Source organism: Pollicipes pollicipes, unplaced genomic scaffold (genome assembly GCF_011947565.3).
Source record: "Pollicipes pollicipes isolate AB1234 unplaced genomic scaffold, Ppol_2.1 Scaffold_4881;HRSCAF=5763_pilon_pilon_pilon, whole genome shotgun sequence".
Classification (NCBI taxonomy): domain Eukaryota; kingdom Metazoa; phylum Arthropoda; class Thecostraca; order Pollicipedomorpha; family Pollicipedidae; genus Pollicipes; species Pollicipes pollicipes.
This window is the reverse complement of record NW_023596576.1, coordinates 10,053,223-10,080,853: the sequence shown is the minus strand read 5'-3', so window position 1 is coordinate 10,080,853 and position 27,631 is coordinate 10,053,223. Positions and strand designations below refer to the sequence as shown.

The window sequence follows — 27,631 nt, the reverse complement described above, 5'->3', positions numbered from 1 at the left end:
GCACGTAAAACCCTCCGCACTCCTGTCCGGAAAGGGCGGAGGCAAAATTAGCTGTTGATCTGGACGGCACGCTTGGGTGGTGGGTTTGGGGTACACGCACAAGCGATGCTTAGCAGGTACTCTGAATCCGAAATCACCCATACAAACCATTCGGGATAAATTTATAAAAAAAAGATTAGCACCCTCGAAAAAGAGCGGCTTGATTGATAGTTTCGGACCTCCCGTCAGGTTTGCCCATCTCACGTTCCTTCCTTCGATCGTATGACGACCTTGATAATTTCTTGGCTGGCGTTTCAGGAAGCAGCGTAAGAAGGCCCTGCTTGCCAGCCAGAACTGCGACTTCGAGGGCCTCAACTGCTTCGTACACGACAACGACCACTGGAAGACGCCCCCGCTGTGGACGCACGGGCCAGTCTGCGTCTGCCTGGGCGCCTCCAACGGCACGTATGACTGTCTGCGCGCTGTGGGCGGCGCAGAAAACTGGCTCTACTGTCGCTTCATCACCGGCTTCCTCAGCTTCTCACCTCACGGTTGACCCGTACCAGCTGACAACCTGGCGCCGACGCTGGACCAGGCGCGCATCCGGACGCTGGACGCGCAGCTGGCCGACATGCAGGGCTGCAGCGGCCCTGATCAGTGCCGGCCGCTGCCGGGCGCGCCGCCGGGCGCGCCGCCGCCGCCGGCCACGCCGGCCGGCCTGGAGCAGCCGGCGGCGCGGCCGCCGCTGGAGCCGGCCCGGCAGACGGCGCCGCCCGCCGCCGCCGTCGCTGCCCTGGCCGACGGCCTCGGCCCCGGCCCGGCGACGACCTCGGTCCCGCCCCGGCCGACGACCTCGGTCCCGCCCCGGCCGACGACCTCGGTCCCGCCCCGGCCGACGACCTCGGTCCCGCCCCGGCCGACGACCTCGGTCCCGTCGCCACCGCCGGCGCCCACCGCTCGCGCCGGACCGGCGACAGCCGACGGCGCGCCGGCCGGCACAGCGGCCGCCGACAGCGGCTGATGCGACAGCGCGCCAGGTCAGAGCGGGGACACGTGCTGCCCCCGCACATCACACGAGCCGCGCGATGCGCGAGGGCAGCACGCAGGTCGCGTCGGTCGGTGTCCCCGGCATGGTTCATCTTGAGAGGTGTCTCCTCGGCCTGATGCGTTTTTCGCTATGATGCGCCTTACCTTGTTTGATTTTGTTTGACAGCCTGTTTGACACCTTGTTAAGTCAACGGCGCAGAGTGAAACGTCTCGGATTGGGTACATAAGTAGACACGGTGGTAAAACAGGCGTTTGCCGTCTTCCTTCACGCCAGGATAGGTGGGCTACCAATCGCGTTCATTAAATATAGCCTTATCTCCTGATGTTTGCCGTTGAGTACGGTTTGTTTTTTCTTTTGTTCTGTACCAAATCGTGCAAAAATTTCAAGTAGCTTAACTGTACAGTTCAATTTCCAACATCATTTGGGTTGTCTTATGACGTCACTCAAAATGGTATCCTATAATAAGTTAAATAATTTCCCTATTTTTATTTTATGATGATCTCAGGAATTTTCGAAAATAAGCTCAATTTTATCGTCGAATTTAGTTGCTGAGAAGTTGCATAGGATGCGCCTGTCCTGTTCTTTTGCTCACCAGCTCGCCGGCCGCTCGCCTCCGTTGTCGGGCTGTGGGGTCGTCTCGGTCGCTGGCCTGCAGTGTCGGCCCTCGCGATGTCGGTGCCCCGAGAGTATCGCGCTCGATGTTTCACGCTCTCACGCGCTCGTGTGGTGGACCGGCAGGGCACGGCGATTAGAGTGGCTGCGACATCGGCGGCGCTGGGCTGGCGGGCTTTAGAGGTCCGGACCCGTGCCGGCCTCCCCGGCCGCCGCCCGCCGCCCGCCGCCCGCCGCCGGGCCGGCCGACGCTGGAGGTCCGGACCCGTGCCGCCCTCCCCGGCCGCCGCCCGCCAGGACTCGGCCCCGCGGCGCGACAGCACCGACGACTGCGCCGGGTCTGCGGGCCCGAGGTCTCGCTGTCGGCAGTGGCGGCCGACGCTGGCGCCGCCTGGCGATCGGCGCGCCCCGTCAGCTGTCTGTAGCTGCATTACCAGTGGTAGATTGTCCCACGTGACCACGCTTCCGTAGACAGAGGGCAGAATCTCGTGAAGAGTAGCATGGTCGGGTGCCGCGCGCAGCTGCGGGAGTGTGTCCTGTCGCATCTCGCTCACGGTCGCAGTTATCGGTATTGTCTGTTCGGACCAGTGGCCAAATTATCCATGGTTGTTGCTGGGCTGGGTTCTGTCAGTGCGAGTCTACCCGCACTTGCCGCTTGTCAGGGTCGCCGTTGAATGCTACTAGAGCGAATGTCATGTTGATGGTCAGTACCGGTCGAAACCCCTCATTAACACTCCGCATTGTGCCAAACTTGTGCTCCGCCGACACGTGCGCACAAGCGCAGAGTTGCAACTGTGATGTGCAATGAGCGCTTTCGAGACACGGAAGACAGATTGTGGCCGGCAGCGCGTATCGCTCCCGCTCACTCACAGCGGGGCTGTGCAGTCGTGCGGAGCTGTGTATGCGACATCAGTGTATTTACATTCACTTTTAACTCTGCGACTTGCAAGTGTGCGCTGAAAGATGAGTTTACTTTCAAAGCTGCATCCTCCACAGCCAGCGACTGATGCTTTACATTAATTGTCTGCGTATATCTGTGCATGCTTTTCGTCTTGTATATTTTGAGGCTTCATCGTCTTTTTCGCTTGTTGCACTCTTGAGTGTCTTTGTTTACTTTTGGGCTAGCAAATGTGTCACTCGGCTGATTCCAGTACAAGCAATATGACGAAGAGTGCTTTCCAATGTCTCAATTTACAACGAACCATTATGTGCTAAAGTGATCGGGATGGGTTTCCAAAACGTTACTAGTTTGCGGGACGCCATTTGAAAGGTTTATGAACACTGGTTTTGTGTGTGGGTTAGCATATTTTGTGGGCTGTGTGAGTTGCTGTCCGCATTTTACGTGCTTCGTCCCAGAAAGGCGCGGAAATGTATCCTCTACAAAAGTTCATTTGCGTTGTGTTCAGGTATGCGGCAATCATGTAAATGCACTTTACAATCTTGATAGCGACATAGCTGTGGCGTAAGGCGTTAGTTACCACGTGTGTCGTAATTTCAACCACGCCTTCTAGCAGAATTGCTTATTTTCCCTGTACGTTCCAGATGGGTTCATATGGTGCGCTTTTTTACGACGTATTTAGGCATAATATTCCAGCTGTCGGTCTTTCATTACTCGTTGTTAGAACACGAGATTAGTTACCATGATTTAGATGCATCTCCCAGCAACCACGGACGTCCCCAAGCAGCTCCGCTTTGTTGGATAGGGTGCCTTCTGTACCGAGCGGTCAGCATTAGCAGTGCAGCATTACCTGAGCACCGCTGGGATTGGTCCAGATGACGTCATAAGAGCAGCCATAGTGCCAGCTGATCAGGGACAAATCGGGGTTGAAATTACATAAAGGCTGGGGGTGGAAAACTGACTGGTGTGTCATGTCGGAGCACGCGAGCTAATGGAACTCGATGACCCATGTATATTCGATTAAAGTAACTATAAGACAGTGCCTCTTCTATGGATGCGGTTGGTAACGTCGCCAGTACTTTGAAGTTGGGCTCTTGTCGACCTGTAATGTGTCATCTGGTCTTCTCTACTACCAGGCTGCTACTCGTACTGCCAGCTCTTGTGTTTCGCTTTTGTCGGATATTCTTTCACCTTGTGTGGTCGGCACTTTCAAGACGTGTGACTTGTGTTAGCGCGTGGTATTGCGTAACGCGCGCCGCACTACCACAGCTGTCATGTGCGACGCTTGTGGCACCTCAGTCGAGTGTTCTGCGCGTCGGATTAACCTCCCGCTGTCGTCTTAGAGAGTGACTTGGCGCTCCCCGCTCTCGCCAGCGCCGCGTGTCCGCCCGCGCAGGCGTCCGGAGAGGCGGTCTGACCGCCATGCGCTGCATGGGTCGTCCTCGTGCGGTCAAACTGAGTGTTCTGCCGTCGGATGCCGCTTTCACCAAGATGCTTCAGCGAGCTTTAGTTGTTGAAGTTGTTACTTAATACAGCGAAATGAGCATGCCGGGGGTTTTTGGGCAGGGTACGTCACTGACTTGCTTGGTCCTGGAAGCCGCCATCAATTTCACTTGCATTTGAGACCGCGCTCGTGTTAAGAGCGCTTTAGTGAACTGGTCGCCTGTACCGCCCAGAGCCTCGGGCCGTGGGAAACCGCGCGCGGCGAATGTTGCGCTAACCCCTGCGGCGAGCAGACCAGTGCTCTAGGTCGGACCAGTGCTCAAGGTCAGACCGGTGCTCAAGGTCAGACCAGTACTCCGTGTGGGCTCCATTTCGCAGTAGACCGTTTCCGAGCTCGCCAGTGAAAACTGCGGAGGGTCAGGTCGGGTCAACAGAGATCCCGATTGCGTGGACACGCGGGGTACGCTACGTGGAATAGCGCCTCGGAGAGAGAAGGGCGCCGGGGCCAATTTTGGCGTCGATTCTTGTCATGCTTTGTGATGGGGTTAGCCAATGTCGGAACCTGAGGGTTCCATGACAACCACGGAACCCCCGTCCCTGCGCCAATGATTAACCTGGGCTGACCCCGCTCTTCACCTCTCGGTTCATGAAAGGCGCAGTGGGACGAGCGCGGTCGCAGCGGGACGAATTAACATGAAAGCGCACTGCTGCGCGCCGGTCCAGTGATGATTATCTTAAGCACATCAGACTGGGGACAGGCCATGGCACCAAGCAATGCGAGTATGTCGGCCCAGACGTGTCTAATGTAAAACTTTCATGGCACCCCGCGTGGGGAATGCAGTATGTCCTTTGCGACAGGCCCACCAGCTTTCACCGATATCATGACAATGAACATTCCTTTATCGACAGCCAATTGGACGTCATTGTATCGGCAGCTATGTTGCGCCAGCTTTGTTCGGCATCTCCACTTGCGTATGTAATTACAGTACAGTAAACGAATGTGTACGGATTCAGTCGCTTTGCTGCGAATCTTGGTATGGTTCTGCCCAGCTGTGAGTAGTTGTAGTTGTGCGCCATGAGAGGACATTGGGCAGCCATGATAATAGTGGGAACCTGGACTTGATGATTCCGTCTATGATAATATTGGGAACCTGGACTTGTTTAATTCCTCTGGACCTGGAATCATACGGGACCTTTACAGGTCAGTTTGTTTTTCAGCGCGGGAAAGTCTCCTCGCTTCCGCCAGTGTCGACGTTGTAAGTGATGAAACAACTGAACGCCCGCCTTACGTATACAGTCACACACGGTATTTCGAGTTGAAACAAAAAACTAGGACAAATGAAAAATATTTTGTGGAATTTGGTAGTTCTGCTGAGCTAAGGAGGCACTTTGCTGCAATATATTGCGCATCTGCGACAAAACCCCCGCGTTGCGTTTTTCGTTAGCGTGAGCTAACCTGGGTTAATCGGGATTATGATGGTTGCGCGGGTAGCATTCAGACTATTTTTTAGGGCTACTTGGGCCTATCTTGAAGAATTGATATCCGGACTGAGGCGATGAATACCACTTGAACGTGATTTTCCCTCCACTGATATTGGAGTGAGGTAAGGGACCGCCATGTACGCCTTACGCATTCCTGGTGGCAAAACTGTTGGTCGGTAAGCGCAGATTTCTGGTCGGTAAGCGCAGATTTCGTGCGGTTATCGGACGTAAACCATGGATCAGCCCATTTTTGGACATTTTTAAGGATGCATGCCATTTTTGGCAATCAGAGCATGTACGGACGTGGATGTTACTGTAGAAGGTAGGTAGCATGTTATGTGTGAGAATAAGACTGTAAATCATGGTATCATTCAGCATCAACTTTTCTTAAACTGGCATATATGTGTGTGCATAACACAGTTTGCCGCAACCAGTGTCCACCTCAAATATAAATATTTTTGAACAGATTTTCCTTAATCATCAAAAGAAAAATCATTTAAAAGCTGTTCAGGTCAATTGAAATTGGCAGACATTGGCATGCCTGAAACCTGCATGCACCTTTATATGTTATATCTTCAGCTTAGGTAGATAAGATACTTGATCTGGAGCCAGGTAATAATCTAGCAATGTTTATATGGTGTGTGGATGCCAGACATCAGTACACCTCCCATCAAGCCCATGGAAGTAGGACATGCCATTACATTGATTGCTCCATTGGGTTCCCAAAGGTAACAGGCCCCAAAGGTACTGAATAGTTAGGAAGGCCCCCATTCTAAGTTTTTAAACCATTAACATTGATTTACTCAGGTTTGATGCATGTAAGTTTGATAAGGGACATGTGCCCTTGGTGCCCCTTCCTCTTGACTCTGACATTGTGCAGGAGTCCTCCTGTGTGGAGGCACTGGTTTGTCCCATAGGCCCCTGGGAAATCTTGCCCCTTTTTAAAAACCTGTGGTGGGTCCTGCTTTTATTACCTCACTTGTACCACCACCTTGCAAAAGACCTTTTCATCAACTTTTACTCTGCAAGAAAGGTCTCACCTGTATGATGATGAGCAATGAGCAATACAAATTGTAAAGATGTTCTAAAGCATTGGTTTAAGGAAAGGAGCATGCTGGTGCTGTTTTATATTGCAGGTATAATCTGGGGCAATTGAAGTTCTCTCAAGTCAAGAACCTGATAGCCGTTTTTTCATTGCGGTCAATGCCTGTAGGTCCCATGCCAAATTTTCAGGAAGTTAGGTCAGCTTAGCCACCTTCGGCCCCCATTGCTAGCACATTCCTGGATATATTTGTTATGTTCATTAGAAGCCTGCTGTGTGTATTAAAAATTGTATATTTTGACATTATGTATGACCCAATTAATATATTTTCTGTAATCACTTCATTGAGCATATTGCTGCCAAATGCACAAATCTGAAAAGTTTTCCTGCCTGTGTGGTTTTGTGTCTGTTGGGTGTCAACACAGCTGTCATGTGGTCAGCACTGGAGAAGCTTTGCCTGTGTCCTCTAGGCATTGTTTTTTATCATTTCAGCCACCAGCTGTCAATACAAGCTGCCGTCGGCTGTCCCCCGCCGCTCTCCGCCACCAGACGGCAGCATGAGCGCCGGCACGTGCACCTTCTGCGCCAATGGCGCCAAGTACGTGTGCCCACGCTGCGGCGTGCCGTACTGCTCGCTGCCCTGCTACCGGTCCAGCCGCCACGAGCGATGCTCGGAGGGCTTCTACCGCGAGTGCGTGATGGACTCGCTGCGTCGGGAGCAACCGGACCCGGCCGTGCGTCGGCGCATGGAGGAGACGCTCGCGCGCGAGGCGCGTCTGCAGGCCGACGACGAGCCGGCCGACTCGGACGACAGCGACTCGGAGGACGAGCTCTCGGAGCGGATGCGCGGCGTCGACCTGGACGACGCGGAGGCCGTGTGGAGTCGGCTGACGCCGGCCGAGCGCGACGAGTTCCGGCGCCAGGCGGACGGCGGCGCCATCCCCTGCGACCGCTGGCGGCCCTGGTGGACGCTGAGGGGCGGCCGCGCCAAGGTGACCGAGGTGGGACGCGAGGCGGAGGTGCCGGCGTTCGTGGCCGCCGCGCCGCCGCTGCTGGGGCGCGTGCCGCCGCTCTCGGCGCTCACCAAGCAGCCGCCCTCGCCGCTCGTCATCAACTCAGTCATCAACGCGCTGTACGCGTACGCGTACCTGCGCCTGCTGTACGACGGCGATTGGTCGGCGTCGACGCTGGAGGCTAGCGACGGCCTCTGCCTTCTGAGCGGGTGCCTTTCGCGCGGCGAGGTCATGGACAGCGGCCGCGCCGCCGTCCAGGCGGTCGACTTCCACGCCGGCGGCAGCGCCTGGCAGGCCGATGAGGCGCTGCGGCGCGAGGCGCGCGCCGCTGTGCAGCAGCTGCTGGCCGGGCCGGGCGCCGACGACGCCAGCTGGTACGTGCTGGCCGCGCTCTCCGACCTCTGGCGGCTGCTGGACGCGGCGCTGGCGCAGCTGAAGGCCGGCCAGGATCGGGTCCGGCCCCAGCCGGCCGCCGCGGGAGCCGGCGACAGCTTCAGCGAGGCGTTTGGAGCGTCTGTGGCGGCGGCGGCGGCACGGCAGCCCGGCCCGACCCGGCCCGGCCTCCGCCGCATGATGAAGAAGCTCGAGTACTTATTCGCGTGGAGCGAGAGTCACCAGGACATGATCAGCGAGACAGCCCGGGGACCGAAGCTCGAACGGGAGGTGGTGCTCCCGTCCCTTGAAGTGAAGCCAGTGAAAGATAATGTCTCGCTGATGTCGCGAACCGGAGCCGCATGATATTGTACCGTCACGCTGGTTTTCTATAACGTGATACATAATGTTTTTTAGTCCTCGTTTTATTCTGCGAACAAGACCCCGACTTATCGCAATGCATCAGTGGTCGCTGCACGTGATGTTTTTCCAGCAGAGACTTATCTCCCATAAGCGCAATGGTTCTCGTAGTCCTGATGGCGTGTACCCATCGAAAATAAGTCCGGCAGCACGTGAACGTAACGTATCAGCACATCAGAGCCACCTTCCCGCAATGCCGGTCATTATGTTTAGTCTCGTGACCACAAGCGTTGTGCCCACTTCTGCCTGGCCGCCTGTTTGCTGACTTGGCTCACCGTCTGCACTGGCTCCGCCCCGTAGCTCAGTCGGTTTGCTGACTTGGCTCACTGGCTTCACTGGCTCCGTCCCGTAGCTCAGTCGGTTTGCTGACTTGGCTCACTGGCTTCACTGGCTCCGTCCCGTAGCTCAGTCGGTTTGCTGACTTGGCTCACTGGCTTCACTGGCTCCGTCCCGTAACTCAGTCGGTTTGCTGACTTGGCTCACTGGCTTCACTGGCTCCGCCCCGTAGCTCAGTCAGTTCGAATGTCCGCCTCCGAACCAGCCGGTGGCGGGGTGGATAGGCTCGGACTGCTTCGGCGCTCTTTACTTGTCCCAGACTGGGATGACCCCTCGGCCCGTGGCAACGGCTGTGAGTAAAGCCTAAAGGCCACGTGAGCAAAGCCCAAAGGCTGTGTGAGTTCAGAGAGCGGGCGGAACGTTGCGACCATTGCGTTATGTGAGATTTTCGCCACAAAATTCCGACATTAAAATCGAATTCCACAATCACGTGGTGGGGTCAGATTCCACACAAGCACTGCTTGGTGCGAGGTCGCTGCCAGATATCCATCCTATCGTAATGTTTGGCCTATTTTGTTAGATCGGAATAAAGAGCCTCAGACCTCGCATCCCACGGGCGCCCTTCGTCATCGCCCTTCGATATCAAAGCCTGTACGTCGCTCCTACTCTTGACACCCCATTTTAGCAGAGAGGAGGATCCGTAAGCTGCTCCACGTCATTCGGGCGGTCCCATGGGACTTTTTCAAGATTTCCTCGGGACCACCTGGTTGGATGGATTTCTGGTATCAGTCCCCGCGCCAGTAGCACACGCAGAGGGGGCAAAGGGCACGTGCCCCCCCCCCCCCTTTAGCTTCTGAGGGGCTCTTCGGGCTCCTCGGAACTTACGATTAAGGACCCGATTTGAGGGCCCGAAAGGCCGACGGAATGTCGCTTTCAAGGGCACCCCGATGCAAGCCAGAGGGCCCTGCGCGCTGATCAGGGTACCCCCGAGTCGATGAGGGCCTATATGTTGGTCAGACACCGCCAGTAGTGTACAGTCGGCCCCATGGCGGCATGGGCCTGAGATCCTATTTCCCAGGTAGGAACAAAGCCGGAGTCAGCGATTTACGTTGGCTGGGACCGCAGCGTCTATCAGCGCCCCACAGCGCCTGACAGGGGCCCTGTGTTGGCGAAGGGTCCCGAGTCACTCAAATAAAAGTCAGAGCGCCGTTTGCGCCAATCGGTGACCCCCTTAGTCGGTATGGGTCTATATAACGGCCAGGCACCACTAGTGCCGCACGATCGGCTCCGTGTCGGTGTGGGCCTGAGGGCCCACTTTCCAATCAGTTATAAAGCCGGGACCAGTGATTTACACTGGGGCCCCTGTATTTGCCATGGACTCACAGCGCCAAACGGAGGGTCCCGTGCTCACAAGGAGCCTCGAGCCGACCAAGGGGAATGTTCGATGAGGTCCAAAGAGGGGCCTGGGCGGCCCACAGGAACCGACGATCAAAGGCCCGGTTGGGGGCTTAAGGGCCTGAAGGGCTGGCTATGGGTCACATAAAAAATCGCGGCCCATAGGACTGTGACCTGAAATATCAGTCAGAGGTCCTCTTGCACCGTTTGAGGACCCCTTGAGACAATGCGAGTGTCTTAATCGGTCAGAGATCACGAATACCGATCAGTTGGCTCCGTGTTGGTCTGAACTCTTGGGGCCCATTCTCCAAGCGGGAACGAGGCCGGGCCTGCGGCTTCCATTGGTTGGAGCTCCTATATCGTCCAGGGACCCACAGTGCCCAGCAGGGTATTCTGTGGTAACAAGGGGCCTCCAGTCGGTCAGGAGCGGAGTTGCTCCACAGGGACGGGGACGAGACCCCGAGAGACAGGCCCTCTTGTATTAGCCGGGGCCCTCTGAAAAGGAAACGTGGGAACTTATTGTGAATGCTCGCACTGAGGCAATGGAAGGGTCCTATGCTAGTCAGGACCCTCAGTATCTAACGGTAGGCCCTCCAACCCAATTCTAGCACTGGCGATGTTGTTGCGTCATTAAGGGTTTCTGCGTCAATCCGGGGTCAACTGCGCGGGTCAGAAGGGCTCTCGCGTCAGGCAGCGAACCAAGGTGATATGATGTATCCCTCTAATGGCCTCCGGGACGGCCAGGGGATCCCGCCCCGTGTCGCCAGAATGCCAGCCGAAAGACACACCGCGGTGGGACAGAACGGTCCTTCAGCCATTTACTGGGGACAGTAGTGCTCCCCGTAGTATTCTACTCAAGGGGACCCTTCCTCGGAAACAAATGGGTGGTCTCCTTAGTGGTGAATAGTGTGTCGAAATGAGTTAAAAAAAACCGCACAAGACCATTCCTGTTTGCTTGAGAACGTCCACTCTCTTCCGGAATCGACCAGTGAAACAAATTACATCAAAAGGTTTGAGCCTGCGCACCAGTAATCTCGGAGGAAGAACAACGATAGCCTGCGTTGCAGTTTCTGTAAAACCGAACGGCATTGGCCACTGCAAGTAACACCAGGCGGCGGGCGTCGCGCGCGCAAGAACGACCACCGTGAAATAATGTTCCTGAATGTCTTTCAAAATGATGCGCCGCGGCTTCCAGGTCGGAATTCCGTCGGGGCTTCCGGGCGCGTATGGATAAGACGCGTACAGTTCAAAGATGACTCTGGGATTTTGTTAAATCTTTGAGGTTGTCCTCCGGACAGGCTGACAGTTACAGTAACGCGAAAAATAGAGATTGCGCATTTGTTGCTCCAGTTCCAGTACCAAATCCCAGCACCACTTCGCGGTGCTGTCAACGCCAATTCATTAGTATCATCAATCTAAAAATCGCACAGGTGAAATGCACGCCTGGAATTTATTCTAAATGTACGATTTTAAGACCAGAAGAGTTCACAGGTACTTCTTTCAGGTGCGTCATCTCTTTCGTCCACCTGTTGGTTACCACTTGTTAGCCGGGCCGACGCTACCTGGCCTATTGAGACTGCAACGCCTCGGGTCGAGGTTTTTGTTGCTAAGATGTGCTTGCGCGCATGTTCAAAACTACGTTGCATAAGTTGTATCACTAATCAGTTCTAACTGAATGTTTAACATTTCCAGACAAACATGGCTTGGTAATGTTAATACAGATTATTGGCCCATTTTGATCTTCAACCCACATTCGCCTGGTCCTTGACATCTTTACAATTCAGATAATAATCCTGCCAAAGTTTCTGAGTTCTATCGTTTTAGAAAGATTTCACTGGACCGTTGCTCAATGAAAAGTGCCGATGATTTACTTCATGCAGTCGTTTAACGTATGATTTTTCGGTCTCGATTAAGCTTCAGGCAAAATGGATCTCGCGGTAGCTTTTGGCTTTTGTTCCAGTTATAAAAGGTAACAATGAAAAGCATCACAGACAAAGATGTCCTCATCAACAGATTGGGCACATCCGGTGATTTTTTATGGGGGGGCGGAGGGACTTCACTATCACGTGTACGGCGGTTGACAAAGAGTTCAGATGTCTTTGATGTTGCGTTTTATTGAAAGCCCGCCGGAGAGCGAGCTCGGCGCGGAGCCTTCCCCGCGGCGCCGGATCGCTCGTCACCAGGCCCCCCTGTGGCCCTCCACGGACCGCTAACCACCGCCAGCACGCGCCCGCCGCCCGCCCCGGTAATTGCTCCGATCGACGTGGGAAGCTGTGGCCGGGCCGGTTCCCAGCGGCCGCCCCTCCGTCGGCACGCGGGGGCGGCACGCGCGCCCGGCGTCGACGCCGACGGAAGGGAGGCACGCGCTGTCCGCGGCCGACTAGTGCAATCGGCACATATGGCGGGAGCGCGGTGTAGAGCGAGGGGAGGGGTGAAAAGAACAATGCCATCCGCGGGGCATTACCCTGACAGGAATCCGGCGGGGTAAACACCGGGGAACGATTGTGGTACGGACTTCACCGCGGCGCGATGTTACGGGAGGAAAGTTAAGTTAGATCTGGCCACATGTCTTACCTCAAAACCGCAAGAATGCAGCAGGAGCAGTCTACGTACAACCAAGCCATGTCCGATCTTGAACATGTATGCGTATCAATTCTGCATAGGCAAAGCGCAACAGGATCCATCCGTATTATTGATCTCATCCTGGCCTCACTTGTTGGTTAGAGATAAACAGTCCATTGTGGGACGTCTTGTCGCATATGTAGGGCTCCAATGTTGCAATCATGGGTGTAACTTTACCGGCAATTGGAAATGCAACCACATCCTCAACACACCTGAAAGTTAATTCTAGGTCGATGTCGTTACGTAAGAAGAATGGACACAAAAGTGGTCGGCATCCCCAATATTGTTTTGGAAAGCTGCATTTCTGGTTGCACGCCAGCAGCATGGGTCCGGGGAGGATGGGACTACGGGCCCCCTCGAGCCAAAGAGGCGCCCAAAACCTCATTTGGGTTCACATGATCTTTGTTCCCAAGATGCGCCAAAGTTTAGGGGCACCACAAACAGGCACAAATTTTCAGGTTCAGCATGAAAAATGAGCTCAAATTGGCCTGTAGAAATAAAGTAGACTAGACCCGGCGGACCATTCCGGGTTAAGATGTTTTACCAATTAAGCAATAAGGATTCAAAAATAAAGTGGCCGAAATCCGGGAATTTCTCTGTGAGGGGGAGCAGGTCACCAAATTCCAGGGGTACCGCAATAAAGCGTGGCCCTTTCCTTGACGAAATCCTGGATCCACCCCTGCACGTTAGTACATCGGTGATCAACCTTATGTATCTACAGGCTTGTGGATGCATATGAAACAGATGAAATCACACTTAAAAATGTCCAGTAGCACAGCGGGGGTATGCTTAACACGGTATGTGAGGATGATAGACCAAGCAAACATATCAGGGAAAATCATGCCCATGGCCGTAAGCAAAGAGAATCTTGCTAGAAGCGATTGAACATACCGAAGTTTTATTTTCAAATGTAATATTTGGGCGAGTCAAAGCACCTATTACGTGTTGTTTCAGCGCAGCAGATGCAGAGCGGCGAAAATATTGTCCTTTTTGGCAAGTGTTTGCAGCTGATCTCGTCCTGAGCCCATGCTCGTGAGTACTACCATAAACCATGAATAATACCCTCATGCGCGCCGCAATATTTCATAAAATGCTAGTTGTGCTGCCATATTGGGAAGCTTCATCGTTTTTCGATGGGGTTAAGGCTGAGGCCAAATCACTGCAGCATTACCACCGCGTACCTGATCAGATGCCAGGGATCTGCGATGGCTTAGTACTGATCAGCTCGTCAGATATCATACGTTGTGCCTGCTCAAGAAAGTCTTACTCACGGGTCAGCCACCAGATACAGCCGCGATGTTCACACATACTGAGCACACTCATGAAACGCGACAGGCTAACCAGCTGAGGCGCCCCCGAGCGATGGGCAACTCTGGCACTCGCCGATTTAGCTACAGAGCATTGGATTTGTTTAACTGCCTGCCGCCCGACTTGCGCAATGTTCGGAGTCAAGGCCGCTTCAAGCGCCAACTTATGGAGTTTCTTCTGAATGAGGCGAATGTTGGCACATGAGTGGGTGCGTGTGTGGGTTCGATTGCGTGTGATGCCACAATTTAAATGTAATGGTGTGATTCATCGAAACGAGCCCTTGGCCGATGTGTGATGTGTCTGGCTATTTGTACTAAGTTTCACATTTCTCTTTTATTCCCCTTTTATCAATGATGACGTGTAACTTTTGCTGCTGCTGAAAAAGCTGCTGGATCTTGCGGAAAGTTACGAAATATATGAACATTATCTGGGCCCCGCTCCCGTTCCCTGTTGGCGGCCACTGCCCTGGCCCGGCTGTCTCCCGCATGACTGACTGTGCACTGATCGTCTGTCTGCTTTCTTGCATACTTCTGTATCAGCATTACCACTAATTGGTGTGTAAAAGATATGGTGGACACCTACAAGAGCATCTTTTCCGAATTACCTTCCCTCACACCACACCACCTCAGAAAAACGCTTCCGTTAAGCTGTCTGCCTTAGGCATGAATTGGCCCAACGGACATTTAATCGTTCATCATTCAACGAGACAACTTGATCTGCTTTTGAGTGTAGGCAGGGGCGTAGCCAGAGCGTTGCTGAGGGGAACACAACGCTAACAAAAGCCCCTCTTTTGGTGACCGCCGAGAAATTCCCGAATATAGCCTACACGTTAATAAGGGATGCGGTTTCTTTGTTTTACTGTTCTTTTTCCTTGTCACTAGAACAGAAACCTGAAGCCACCGTGAGATTAAATTTGCTTGCATTTTGAAGTCCACATGCAGAAATAAATGCCGCTGAAATCAGGCGCTGAACGACGGCATGGAATACATGACTGGTGCCCTTAATTTGCAATGGTTTAGTGAGCTATTAATAAATCGATAGAATTGAGAACCATTTTCAGAATGTTTTACCTGGGTTATACATACATTAATGACATCACGAAAGTATATTGTAGATAGACATGTTTGATCGAAATTTGAAGATGAAAATTGGATTGTAGATCGAATGGTCAACAATGTGCATTAACACGGCCAAGCCATGTTTGTCTGCAAATGTTAAGCATTCAGTCAGAACCGAGTAGTGATATAATTTAGGTAACGTTGTTTTTTAATTTGTCTGCTCGCAATTCTTGGCACTAAAAACCCCGACACCGGGCGTTGCAGTCTCCGTGATCCGCGCAGTGTTAGCCCAGTGGCCAATTTTTCGCCGTCGCCCAACGGTGGACGAAAATAAGGACGCATTTGAAATGATTACCATGCAAAATTTGAATCATTTAGTAATATAAGTGATGTGACGTTGTTTTGAGCATACGCATTCACAAATCTTAGAAACAAAAACCCCGACGCCAGGCGTTGCAGTCTCCGCAGACCGCGCAGCGTAGGCCTAGCAACTAATACTGAGTTGTGGCCAACGTGTGGACGTAAATGATGGCACTTCTGAAAGGGTATCTTTGAGTGCTTCAGGAAATAGAATATTATATTTAAAAGGCAGTCTGGGCGCATATTCCACGTGTGCAGTTTTTAGACTGATGAGAACGGATTGGCCCTTAAAGCACTGAGAGGGGTGCTCGAATCTGGTGGTGGAACTGAAAGAGTAAATGTAGAATCTCTATTTTTCGGGTTTCTGTAACTATTACCTGCCCAGAATACAGAATTTATTACCGATAAAAAACTATGTCATACGCTCGTAAGCCATAGCAACAGCCTGAACTCCCGGCGTTGCAGTCTCCATGGGCCGCGTGGCGTCGGCTTGTGGCCGTGACACTAAGTGATGGTCAATGAGCAAACGAAAAAGATGACACACCTTGAGAGAAATGGCTGGTGAAGTAGGTAAATTGGCATGCATATTCAATGTGGTGAAAAAGTAAGCTAAACGCCACCTCAATCTGAAAAGTGTGTGTGTGGGCGGTGTGTGTGTGTGGTCTTGTTATAATGTCTAACAAGCGGTTAACACTACTGCCCCCCCCCCCACCTTAAAAAGTGGGGTGGGGGCATGACCTCCTAGCCCCCCTGTACCTACGCCCATGACGAAAGCACTGTCTGCCAAGCTTCCATTCATATGAGATGGGCGATTCAGCGGATTGATAAAGCCCATTTGTGCGGTTTCCCAAAGGCGTATGGCTCCATTTGCTTGTCTTTTGATATGATCTGTATGAAAGAAACAACGGCGTCATCATCTCGCTCCTCCCAGAGCGTACAAGTCATCTTATTTGCTCATGTAGAAGTTTTTGGAGGCTCTTAAACGATCGGAATACGTGCCTGAAAATTTGGTGAAGAGTGTGCGTGCTGGACATAGGCCTCAGCAGCAAAAAACATGCTGCGTTTGTAACTGACAAAAACAAATATGTTGGACATTGTGAGAAAAATAAAATCATTTTAAGGCAAACATTGTTGAATTTGCTCAGTTCACTCAAAATAGGCTGATGTAACCCGGTGGTCCGAATGTTTCTTGGGCGCTTTCCCGGGCGCATTACCTTACTCCTCGTTCGTCGCCGCTCCATCTCGTCAGCACAATGACATAAGCGAGATAGTCAGGGGGCACGCGCCGCCAGGGTCCGCTGTCGTGCATGTTGGGAGTGACGCGCCGCCAGCGTTCCCTGCCCCGTATGTACACCGATTCGTCGGTCCCGACGCCCACCGGCGTCGGTGGCGACGGGGACGCGCATTCCCCGCGCGCCAGTCATTCCAGAGCCAGCTGACGACGCCGCCGCGTGCTCGGCTGCCGATACTGCCACACCTGCCGCCGGCTCACCCCGGAGACTCCCCCCCCCCCCCTCTCCCTCAGCGTCGCTCCCCTCCGTCGGCGCGCGGCGTCCCTGCCGAGCGGACCGGCGCGTGGGTCTCGGCGGCGGACGCGCGGCGCCCCGTCCAGTCGGGACGGGACGGCTGTGGGCTGGCCGCGACGGCGGCGGGACCAGAACGTTGCTGGGTGAAGAGGAGGTCCGGCAGTCTCGCGGATTCCGTTCAGGCCACTTTGGCGTGCGGTGACAGTGGGGTCGCTTCAAACTCGACCTGCGCAAGACAGCGGGTTGGCAGTGTGTGCTTGGGATCAGCTCGTCGCGCCAGTCAACCGCCGAGGGTTTAGAAGGCAGATCAGAAGTAAACGACTTCGGTATGCAGCGGGTTTCAAATGTTCACGTGTTGCCTGGCAAGGGTTCAGCGCTGCTGGGAAATATATGGAAACATGATCCATGTAATACCAATAGGTTCCGATCACGACCACATCTGATGCTGTCCATGCTGGTGCGATATTGTTTGCGTCAGTTCATAACCAATCCTGTCGTCCTCTTTTCTGTGGTCGTTATTGATGAGATCTTGGAGGCTTATCCAACTATGGCGTATGCTGACGATGGCACGGGTCTGCAACTGTGTCCCGTCCCACTCGAGGCCCATTTTAAACACACCACCGTTGGGATACTGTTTTTAACATGAATCATCCTGTCACGTGCGCACCAACTCCGTGGGAGCCCGCCAGTAAGGGCGACATTCGCCTGCTACGGTCCGTCGCGCGCGGCAGATGGTGCTGAGTAGTCTTTTGTTCAGGCCAGATGCAATCGATACTATTGATTCGCTGCCGTTTCCCACCGCTTCCTCTCGGAATAATCGAAGTTCACATTCCACAATGGGATGGGGATTTAATGTCGGCGTTGATTAACGCCATTTGTCAGGTGCGGCCGACCTTAAGCGCCGGCCGTCGGAGACGGACCGGCTTACCTACCATCGAATAGAACTGATATTCAACAGATGTCTTTGTCCATCCGTACGATGGAAGATCTTCTGAAATTGCAATCCAGCGTTCCTGGCCATAAGCGCCGGAAGGTGCGCCTCGTTTGACCCGAGCCACATGGGTAAGCTGGCTGGCAGCTGGCGAACGAGAGTCGGCCTGGCAAGGGGGGGGGGCTGTTCTGAAGCAACCAAAACTGCATGCTCACCACGGAGCAGATCAATGCTTGACTGAAGTGACTGCAGACACACCGGCGGCTGCGGGCGTGGCGGCACGGTAGCATCGCGCCACCCATCACACGGCAATGGTGTCATTCACCGCAGCGGCTACCCAAGAACAGGTCTGCCTACCCCGGACGCTCCTGGTGGTAGTTGCTGCGTGTGCTGAACAACACTGTGCTGTGTGCCACCGTCTCTGAGAATCTGTGCATGTACGCACATTCACCCAGCCACGCTCACGCCTTCTCATCGATGCGCAATGGAAGGTCTGTGTATCGAATGCATTTTTACGAATAATTACACCTTCTGAACATTTAGCATTGACAGCGACGGGGACGTGGACTCTCTCTTGGTATTCGCATTACATTGGCTTCCCAGTGATTGATGAATTGCTGTACTCCGCTGTAGCGATCAGGGATCTCAGAGGATTTTGGTTTTGGAGAGCTTGAGTACACCCCAAATGCGCGGCAAGGACGCGATTTGCAGGAAGTGTAATTGCTTCCCCTTCTTTAGCATATAAGACCTTGCGCATGAAATCCAAATCCACGACAACTTTCGGATCGGGTTTAGTGGAATCCCATCCCCACGTGAGGGATGGGAGACACTTTGATCAAGGCTTGGATTCGGGGACGGTACCACTGGAGGACGGGGACGTGAGACGCATTCCCCTCATCGGATAGGAGAGGACAGTCCCCACCATCCCAGCAACCTTCTAGAGAGAAGCATATTGAAGATCCCTCACATCGGTTGTATTACAATGCTCACATACTATGCTACAATGCTACTAGGCCATGCAAAATGCTACTACGATGCCACGATGCCACTAGGTCCTGCAGGAGACCGCTCGGTGATGCTTCCCCGTACTGGTCGAGGGAACTGAATGTCTTTCGGACCGGCGTCTGTCGAGTTTAAGGCCGGTTTAGGAGGTGACTGGATCATTAAGTGCCTGACCTATAGATGGCGCACTAATGGATATTGCATATTGGTCAGTTTTTACTAGCTATTTGCAATGGATATCACACATTTTAAGGAAGAGGTGAAAACGAATCAACTGGTTGCTATATGCACATTGCAATGCGATATCCAAAATTCCCCAGGCACGACTGCTATCTTCGGACGCTCTGGGTCCATAACCATTACGTGTTATGATCACATCTATCGTCGGGTTTTCCCAGCAGCTTTGGAGCGCAAATAGACATGGTCGCCCAAGTTTGGGCGAAAAGGGCGAAGGGCGAAATCTGCGCCCCCCCCCCTCACTGTTTTCGAGGCTTAGCCAAAAATAAAAGGGTGGAAGGACCAGAAATTTTAAGTGCACTTATGCATTCGTTTTGTGCACGGAGGAATTTTTGAATTTTCAAGCACGTCACTGCACTCCCCGATGCCAGTCTGTGGGCAAAGTCTAGAAATTATAACCCCATGACTTGTGTAGGTACGAACAGATTTGCTGAAGATTGCAGAAGTGTCATGTCTGTTATGTGCTACATCTCGACTGGCTCTGTTTAATATTTGAGCACTCTGCACTTGTATCACTAGCAGTAGAATGGCTCATAGCGAGTATTCTGCGGCGGCTGGCCGACGTGACGGGAACCAGCTCTAGACCATTGCCCCTAAATGTCTTGGCCCGTGTGTGTTCTGCAGCATTGCCAACCAAAAAAACTCGTAATATGTGTCTAAGGTCTGTTCTTTGTTTTATACATGCATGTTTCATGCCTATACATTCATACAACCTATACGATGTTATGAAAATGATGCATTTAAGCAGTTGAAAATAACAGCTTGAGTTAAAGATAACCTATAAGTTAAATAAATAAACGCAAAATAATATCTTTTTTTAAAAATGACATCACTTGACCAAGCCTGTGTCGGTGACCTAACCTGCCGGTATGGCTGCAGCTAAAACTGTGGACAAAACGCAAAGAAATATTCAAGAAAGTCTTGGGATGCAGCCAAGTGTCGGGCCAAGGGGGACATGACCCCTGAGTCAAGAGAGCTTCACTAGTTACTAGGTGATTTCTCGCGGATTTGGTTCAAATTCGCGGGACTTCGGGGAAATCTGACATTTAATGCCGTGACGATGACAACGACAATGACAATGTTTCCTGCTGATGTTATGGTACTGAAAATTTCGCGGACGTTGCGTCGTTAAATTTTCATGGTGCGCTAGAAAATCTTTGAACGTTTGGCTATGCTAAGGACCGTACCATAAGCAGCAGTGGTGTAGATCTGTGAGGAGTGCGTTGACCCTGATCTCTATGCAGCGTGCCGCGTGATACTTATATAACCACTGTAGTGCGTGGCCAAATTTACTCCATGCTGATGTTCTTGCGCAAGCAAGAAAAAAGCCAAAGGCATCGAGTTAAGACGCCAAAGCGCAGCTCCGGGTATACAAAGTAATACACGAAATCGTATGGAATAGTAAAAATAGCTTTTGCCACTGTACACGCCACGTTTATAGACTGCTATGGCCAACTGGCCTAGGTGATAGTATGAATTGCGTTGAGAATAAGTTACGATACTGTGATGAGGCATTTCCGCTGGCCTGGAGCAAGTGACGTCCTCCGAAGATGGAGGAGAGGGGCTGACAACCATTTTCATTGTTTATTTGTTTCCAGTCAACGTTCACAGGACCAAAAAAAAAACTTTCAGAAAGGTGTGGGTTTCAGTCTATGCCGCTGATCCCTCGTTCACACGCCCACATGCCTTACATTGTTGCGCCGCAAGGTGCGTAAGGAATGCGCGTGACACTGCTCATTTAGGAGCACGCCAATTATCAAACGCGTGATTGCCTACTCACTTTTAACACAAGTGTCGTGAGGAATTAACGACCTTGTTCCTGCAATCAAAAATTGATGGCGCCGACCCTGCTCGGATCCGCCCTTGAGGCGTGAACAGTCTATAGCACGCACGATTCGAGTAAGAATGCCTCACACTCATGCAGCAAAGCATTGTGAGCTCACCTCTAAGCCGCGCCGCTTTGTGTGTGTGTGTGTGCAGTGTGTGCCTGTGTCCAAAGGTGGCCCGCATCACATGATTGCGATTGCATTACGTTCCAAGGTCGTACGCATGCCATGATTAGGCATCTGACCACTGACCTCGTCAATGTTTCCGTCCAACATCGTACCCGTGGCGTGTAATGCAGGTAATCGCGTAGCCCGGTCACATTTATGCATAAACATGAACAAAAACCTAACGTTAAAATTACTTTACATTACCCCTCTGGCGATGCATGAAGGCGGTTTACTCGGGAAGACCTGATAGTAAGTCGAAGCCCAGCAGCTATAACATTTTCAGGTGTTGTGGATTTGTTTGCATCTAAATCACCACGCCTTAAAATCACAATTTTCTGAACGTTCTAGGCAAAATAAAACAACATCATTCCGTTAAAAGGAGAAATCTGATCAACTGACTTTCGAGATAGCCTTTCGCTTTTACCGTTCATGACACGGCATCGGCCACGACCTCGCGGTGCAGTGAGTAAAACAGCAGCCCATGTGCCTTTGCGCCGCCGGAGTACAGCACTCCGAAGCCGTGTCCTGTTTCGGGCCGACGGCGGCGGCACGTGTGGGGCCGTGGTCGGCCCGCGCCGGCGCCCGCGCTCGCGCCCGGGGTGACGGCGCAGTCCTCTGTCAAGCGGCTCCCACGCCGCCGTGGGAAGCACCGTGTGAGCGACGGTCAGGGGCCACGGGCGGGACGCGCATGCGCAGTGGCGGCGGCGGCGGCGCGCTGGCCGCCGCTCGGTCGTGTGCCACACCGGGGGTCGATTCCGTCGGCGGTGGACGCGGCACGTGCCGAGCGGCGGCCGCCCACCACGCGCACGGCTTCCTGACACGTGACCGGCCACTGGGCAGTCGGCGCGCACACAGACTCAGGTCACGTGACCCAGCAGCAGCAGCCATGAGTGGCATGAAGAGAGCGCTCAGCGACAGCGAGTGTGATGACGCGTTCGCCGAGGATGGCAAAGAGTGAGTAAGGACTGACGTCCTGCAAGATGCCAAGGTGTTTGAGTCGAAGCTATGACTGCTAAGGGCGCCACCATCGCCACGCCTCTCATGTGACTGTATCTGTCGTGATGCGGCTCAGTCAGGGGCTTACGCAGGATGTTGCGAGGAGGGGATGTTAACCACTCTGGAAAATGTTTTAGCTGTGATGAATTGGACCAGACACGATTTGGAAGTCATGACAAGGACGGAGTAGTGCATGGATTCTATTCAATGTTGGTGTGATGATTGCAATGGATTCTGAAAATGAGGCCGATGCAGAGGCTTTCTTAAAGGAATGTGCTGGTGACTGGCTCCCAGGGACATGTGGTATTCACGGCGTTAACCACGTCCGTCTGGTTCACGTAAAGACAGAATGCGTACTCCAATACAGTGAACCTCCAGTCAGTTCTCTGTGTGTTGTTCTCGGACCGCGTTATCATCAGTGCCCCGCCCAGCGTGCCCCGGCACCGTCCGCTGGCGGGCCGGGCGTGACGTGACGCCTGGCACGCTCACGCCTGACCTGACCTCGACTCGGCAGGGAGTCGTCACCACACCGGAAAAGACGGCGCGGCGTGATCGAGAAACGGCGCCGCGACCGGATCAACAGCTCGCTGGCCGAGCTGCGCCGACTCGTGCCGTCCGCCTTCGAGAAGCAGGGCTCGGCCAAGCTGGAGAAGGCCGAGATCCTGCAGCTGACCGTCGACCACTTGCGCGTGCTGCACGCCAAAGGTAGGCAGAGCGCTCAGCCCGCAGCACCCCGCCAAAGGCGACGGCGTGGCCGGGTTCTCTGAGCAGGCTGCGTACCTAATCGTATCTCGTGGCTCTACAGCTGGTCCTGTTTAATTATTTTATTTGGGGTCTAGTGCTCCCGTTCCGGATCCTGGATAAACTTTGACTTTTTCTCCATCACACTCTTTTCTGTCCTCCTCTCCGCTTCCGTGCGTCTCTCTCTCCCTCCTCTCTCTCGCTCGCTCGTTCTTCTCCCCGTGCTTATTAGCCAGACATCAATAGCCATCTCACGATCCACCTGGTTGCGGACGATCGCTCCCGTTGCCGTTGACTCTGGCGCCGCCTGCGTCGGCCGCCTCTGGACCAGGCTGGGATCCGTCCTCCCCTTCCGCCTGCGCCAGCCGTCCCTGGGTCCGATCTCGGACCCGTCCTCCACGTTCTCTGACCAGGCCCTTGGCGGGATGGTATCCGATGGCCGACGTCATGAAGGCAGTAAGGGTGAGCTGGTCGAGGACCATTTCCAGTGAATCGCTAGATCGACTTGAGGTTGTAAACATTAATAGCTGGATATGGTTTCATAGGATGCGAAACAGCTGGGGTCCTTAAGTGACGGCTGCTATACCCAAGGACTTAAAATACGTTTGAAGACAGCTTTTCTCTTACTTGTGGACGCTTTTTCGATGAAATTCGTGCAAACGTCGCGTTTTTTTGTGTTTTTTTTTTGTGTGTTGTCGGTGACCACCAGGTCTTCCTCCGCTCCCTTTGCTTGTACATATTGTCGTCACATCCATCAAATGCTGTCTTTTCCTCACTGTGACCACAAGCGACGCCTGGCGACTTTATTTCTAGCTGCGCGGTTTTTCTCACTCGCCGTTTCTTCTGCTTCCACTCCCCGCAATTTGCCCCAGTCATTTCCATTTCCCGTCATTGGCCGCAGGCGTCAGGCCTTTCTTTGTCGTCGCCTCTGATGTGCCCTTGTGCCCTGTCCTCTATGAAAGCCGCTTAGTTCCCACGTGCTAACTGCGACATCTCGTCCCCTACCCGGACAGGTGAACGTCTGGCTTTGTCGTTGTACGGAGACTGGGATCCCCGCACAGGGCCGCCCTCCCCCTCCCCTCTCCCCCTCCGCGATCGTGGCGTCGGCTCGCGTAGGCTCCCTGCGTCTGTCGTAATATAGAAGATTGCGATCCTTTGGAATGGCTTTATGTGACGATCCTGTGATCGAGACGCTGCGGTGGGTTGGCCTGGGAGTGCGTAGTCGCCTACTGCGCCCAGCGGCGGTGCTACGTTCCTGCTCGCCGGTGCAGTCTCTGGTGTTGGCCTGCATGAGCCGTCCCAGTCTTCCGCGTGCGCCGAACATCGCGTGTCACCCGGGAGACGCGGCCTCACGACGTCACGTCCCGCCTCGCGACCTTCTGTTCGGCGGTTCGCTTCCTCTCGCGCGCTGCGAACAGGTTTAGTGCGAGTGCAGCCGGTGTGCTTCGCAGTGCGGTGGCATATCTGTGAGAAAGTCGTGCCTGTCATGGCCTCTGGCATTCATTTCGACAACACAAAGCATCCTAGTTTCGTTTAAAGCTTCGCGAAAGTTTACATACGTGCTTTACTGGACGCATCTTTGTCGTGGCGCCGGTCGTTATTGGCCTAACGCTGTTAAGACCCTCAGGCCACAGTGATCCTGGGATCTCGTGCGTATCAGTTGACCGGGTCGGACAGTGTCACATGAGAGCCCGCCTTACCAACAAACCAGTCTCCCGCTGCTCCACATCCCGACGGTGTCGGCAGCGTCAGTTCGGCCGTGGCGTCGGGCCGGTTGGCTGGTCAGATTCGGCGCGACCAATGCCGCCGTCGCGCTGCGGCTGCCGGCGCCGACCGGGCCGCTTCCAGTCGGGCAGCTCACACGGCGCCGCCTGGGAACGGCGGCCGGGGTGAGAGGTGGCGCTGCGCTCCCACGGTCGCGTGTGCCGGCCGGCCGCCGCCGCACGTGACCTCAGGGTCCGGTCAGACGGGTCGTGTGAGGGTCGTGTGTGGGTCTGCCGCCGCCGCACGTGACCTCAGGGTCCGGTCAGCGAGTCGTGTGTCGGCAGGCCACCGCCGCACGTGACCTCAGGGTCCGGTCAAAGGGTCGTGTGTCGATCTGCCGCCGCCGCACGTGACCTCAGGGTCCGGTCAGAGGGTCATGTGTCGATCTGCCGTCGCCGCACGTGACCTCAGGGTCCGGTCAGCGAGTCGTGTGTCGATCTGCCGCCGCCGCACGTGACCTCAGGGTCCGGTCAGCGAGTCGTGTGTCAATCTGCCGCCGCAGCACGTGACCTCAGGGTCCGGTCAGAGGGTCGTGTGTCGATCTGCCGCCGCCGCACGTGACCTCAGGGTCCGGTCAGAGGGTCGTGTGTCGATCTGCCGTCGCCGCACGTGACCTCAGGGTCCGGTCAGCGAGTCGTGTGTCGATCTGCCGCCGCCGCACGTGACCTCAGGGTCCGGTCAGAGGGTCGTGTGTCGATCTGCCGCCGCCGCACGTGACCTCAGGGTCCGGTCAGAGGGTCGTGTGTCGATCTGCCGCCGCCGCACGTGACCTCAGGGTCCGGTCAGCGAGTCGCGTGTCGATCTGCCGCCGCCGCACGTGACCTCAGGGTCCGGTCAGAAGGTCGTGTGTCGGTCGGCCGCCGCCGCATGTGTCCTCAAACGTCCGGTCAGAGGGTCGTGAACTTCATTCACCACCCATGCCCTGTTCCCCGGCAGGTCTGGACGCGCTGGCGTACGACCCAAACAAGTTCGCCATGGACTACCACAGCATCGGGTTCCGGGAGTGCACGGCCGAGGTGGCGGCTGGTACCTCGTCACCGTCGAGGGCATGGACATCCAGGACCCGCTGCGGCTGCGGCTCATGTCCCACCTGCAGGTGAGAAGGGCGGGGGGCCGGACGCCGCATAGCGCTGACCGGCCCGGACGCGGTGGAGAGCCCATCGACCGACCGTCGCCTGACACTGCGTGGGCGTTGTCATGGAGGGGGGGGGGGGGCTGACATGGGGTTCGTTGAACTCGGCACAGGGAGAAACTGTTTGCAAGAAGTATGCAATATCTCACATTTATAATCTACTTATTCTTACACATGTTTGCATTTTTCGCTTGCCGACGTCCATTTAATGGGTAAATGCACGCCCAAATTTAACAAGGGGTGGAGTGATTTTACGTGCACCCGTTGCTGCTGTGAATACGTCGCTGGTTTTGGAATAGGTGTACTAACATTGCCTGGTTAACCAGCCATGGACGCGGTATATACCTTGCGATCGTGTGGCTTTAGAATGAATAATTTCACCGATTTACTACCAACATAAGACTTGTTAAAAGTGTATTTGCACAAGCCTCAGTTGTCACATTTTCCAAGTTGCAGGCTGAGATAAAAACATTTCGGTTTTTCCTCGGCTTCCGTCCGCCTTTGTAGAAGAGTGGCCTCAAGAAACGGGCCAGTCAATCAGCGTCCTTACCTGCTGCGTCTTGTTTCGGCAGTGTTACTCTGCGCAGCGCGAGCTGGCCAACAAGCAGCACAGCTCCGGCTGGGGTCTGCAGTCGTACCCGAGCGGCGCCAGCCTGTCGGCCGCCGTCGACCAGGGCTACCACGCAGCGCTCGCCGGCCACGGCGCGTCCACGCTCGCCACCCACGAGCCCGCCCCCGCCAACCACATGGCACGCTACAACCCGCCCGCTGCTGTGGGCGGAGTCATGACGCAATATCCGGCCAGTGGGGGCTTCCCCGGCGCGGCGCAGCCGATGACGTCATACGCCATGGGAGTGCCGCCGCAGCAGCACGTCGGTCAGGCCAGCGCCGGATCGGCCAAGCCGTACAGGCCCTGGGGCACAGAGCTGGCCTACTGAGCCCCGTCACCGGGCTGCCCAGCTAGTCATACTTGTGATATGAGGGTGCAGGCAGCGCGCGCCGCGCCCGGGTGCGTTCCAACGGCCCGGAGCTGTGACGTCAGACTGCTGTGCCGTCGCGGCCTCCTCACCACGCCTGCCAATTGTATAACGTTGGTCTGAAAGTATCGCATGGTGTATTCCGCTCGTTCATTGACTATGCAAACGAAGTTTTCCGTTTTGCAGTGGCAGACGTTATTTCGCAGCTTCATTTCCGGTGGACGTTTTTACACCGGCGCATTCTTGGGAGAGGATGCTTGCTTGCGACAGTGTGTACTCACGTTGGCAGTCAGACCTGCCCACCACGGAGGCTGCAGTTCGCTTTTTCGTACATCAGGGAGCCGTCGACCCGCGGATAATGAACGCCAATGAATCCAGCTCAGCTGCGCATCATATTCTCCCACATATGGTGGCCGCAGTGTCTAGGATACCGAACTAGACTCGCTGACATCACTCCTTGACTGGCTGATCCCAATAGATTAGTTTACCGGCGCCCACCACTCACAATGACTCGTCCGTTGTTTGTGGTCGTCACGCGGTTGGATGTGAACATCGTCTGAACAGCGAAGGACAAACATGCACTGATCTCAGATGAACCGGTCCTGTCCGCGCATCGTGGACTGGGTCGATTAGATGTTGGCTATTTTCATCATGTTTTTGTACCGCATTTCCCGCACTGAATGACATCGAACATTCCACACTAGTCGTGTAAGATGCGCGTCTGTAGACAACGAGTGTGTGTATCATATTTTTATATATGGTTCGTACAGAGTCTGCGTGTGGTATGTATCATGCGAGCGAATCTCCGGCATGGAAAGCGCTATGGAATGAGTCTACGCAGTGGCGGATGCAAGACATTCATTTGCACGGTCACCCCCGATCACCGGAGAGAGCCATTTCGAAAGTAAAGAAAAAGTGTCTGCATAAAGACCCGTAAATCAAAATTCGCACCACTGTCTTGAGAATGACATTCTGCGACCTGCTGAAATCAGACAAATAATAG

The 27,631-nt window shown here is 54.3% G+C and overlaps 1 protein-coding gene and 1 pseudogene across 1 annotated transcript; both read left to right on the top strand.

The window, feature by feature from the left end:
- Positions 1-5,464: 5,464 nt before the first annotated feature.
- LOC119099799 (zinc finger HIT domain-containing protein 2) lies at positions 5,465-7,913 on the top strand (the record flags this gene model as incomplete). Its single annotated transcript, XM_037222877.1, has 4 exons — positions 5,465-5,584; positions 6,997-7,427; positions 7,596-7,790; positions 7,854-7,913. Coding segments are annotated over exons 2-4 (621 nt in total), but the record flags the coding sequence as incomplete, so codon positions are not given.
- Positions 7,914-21,793: 13,880 nt separating this feature from the next.
- On the top strand, positions 21,794-26,589 carry LOC119099798 (hairy/enhancer-of-split related with YRPW motif protein-like; annotated as a pseudogene).
- Positions 26,590-27,631: the final 1,042 nt, after the last annotated feature.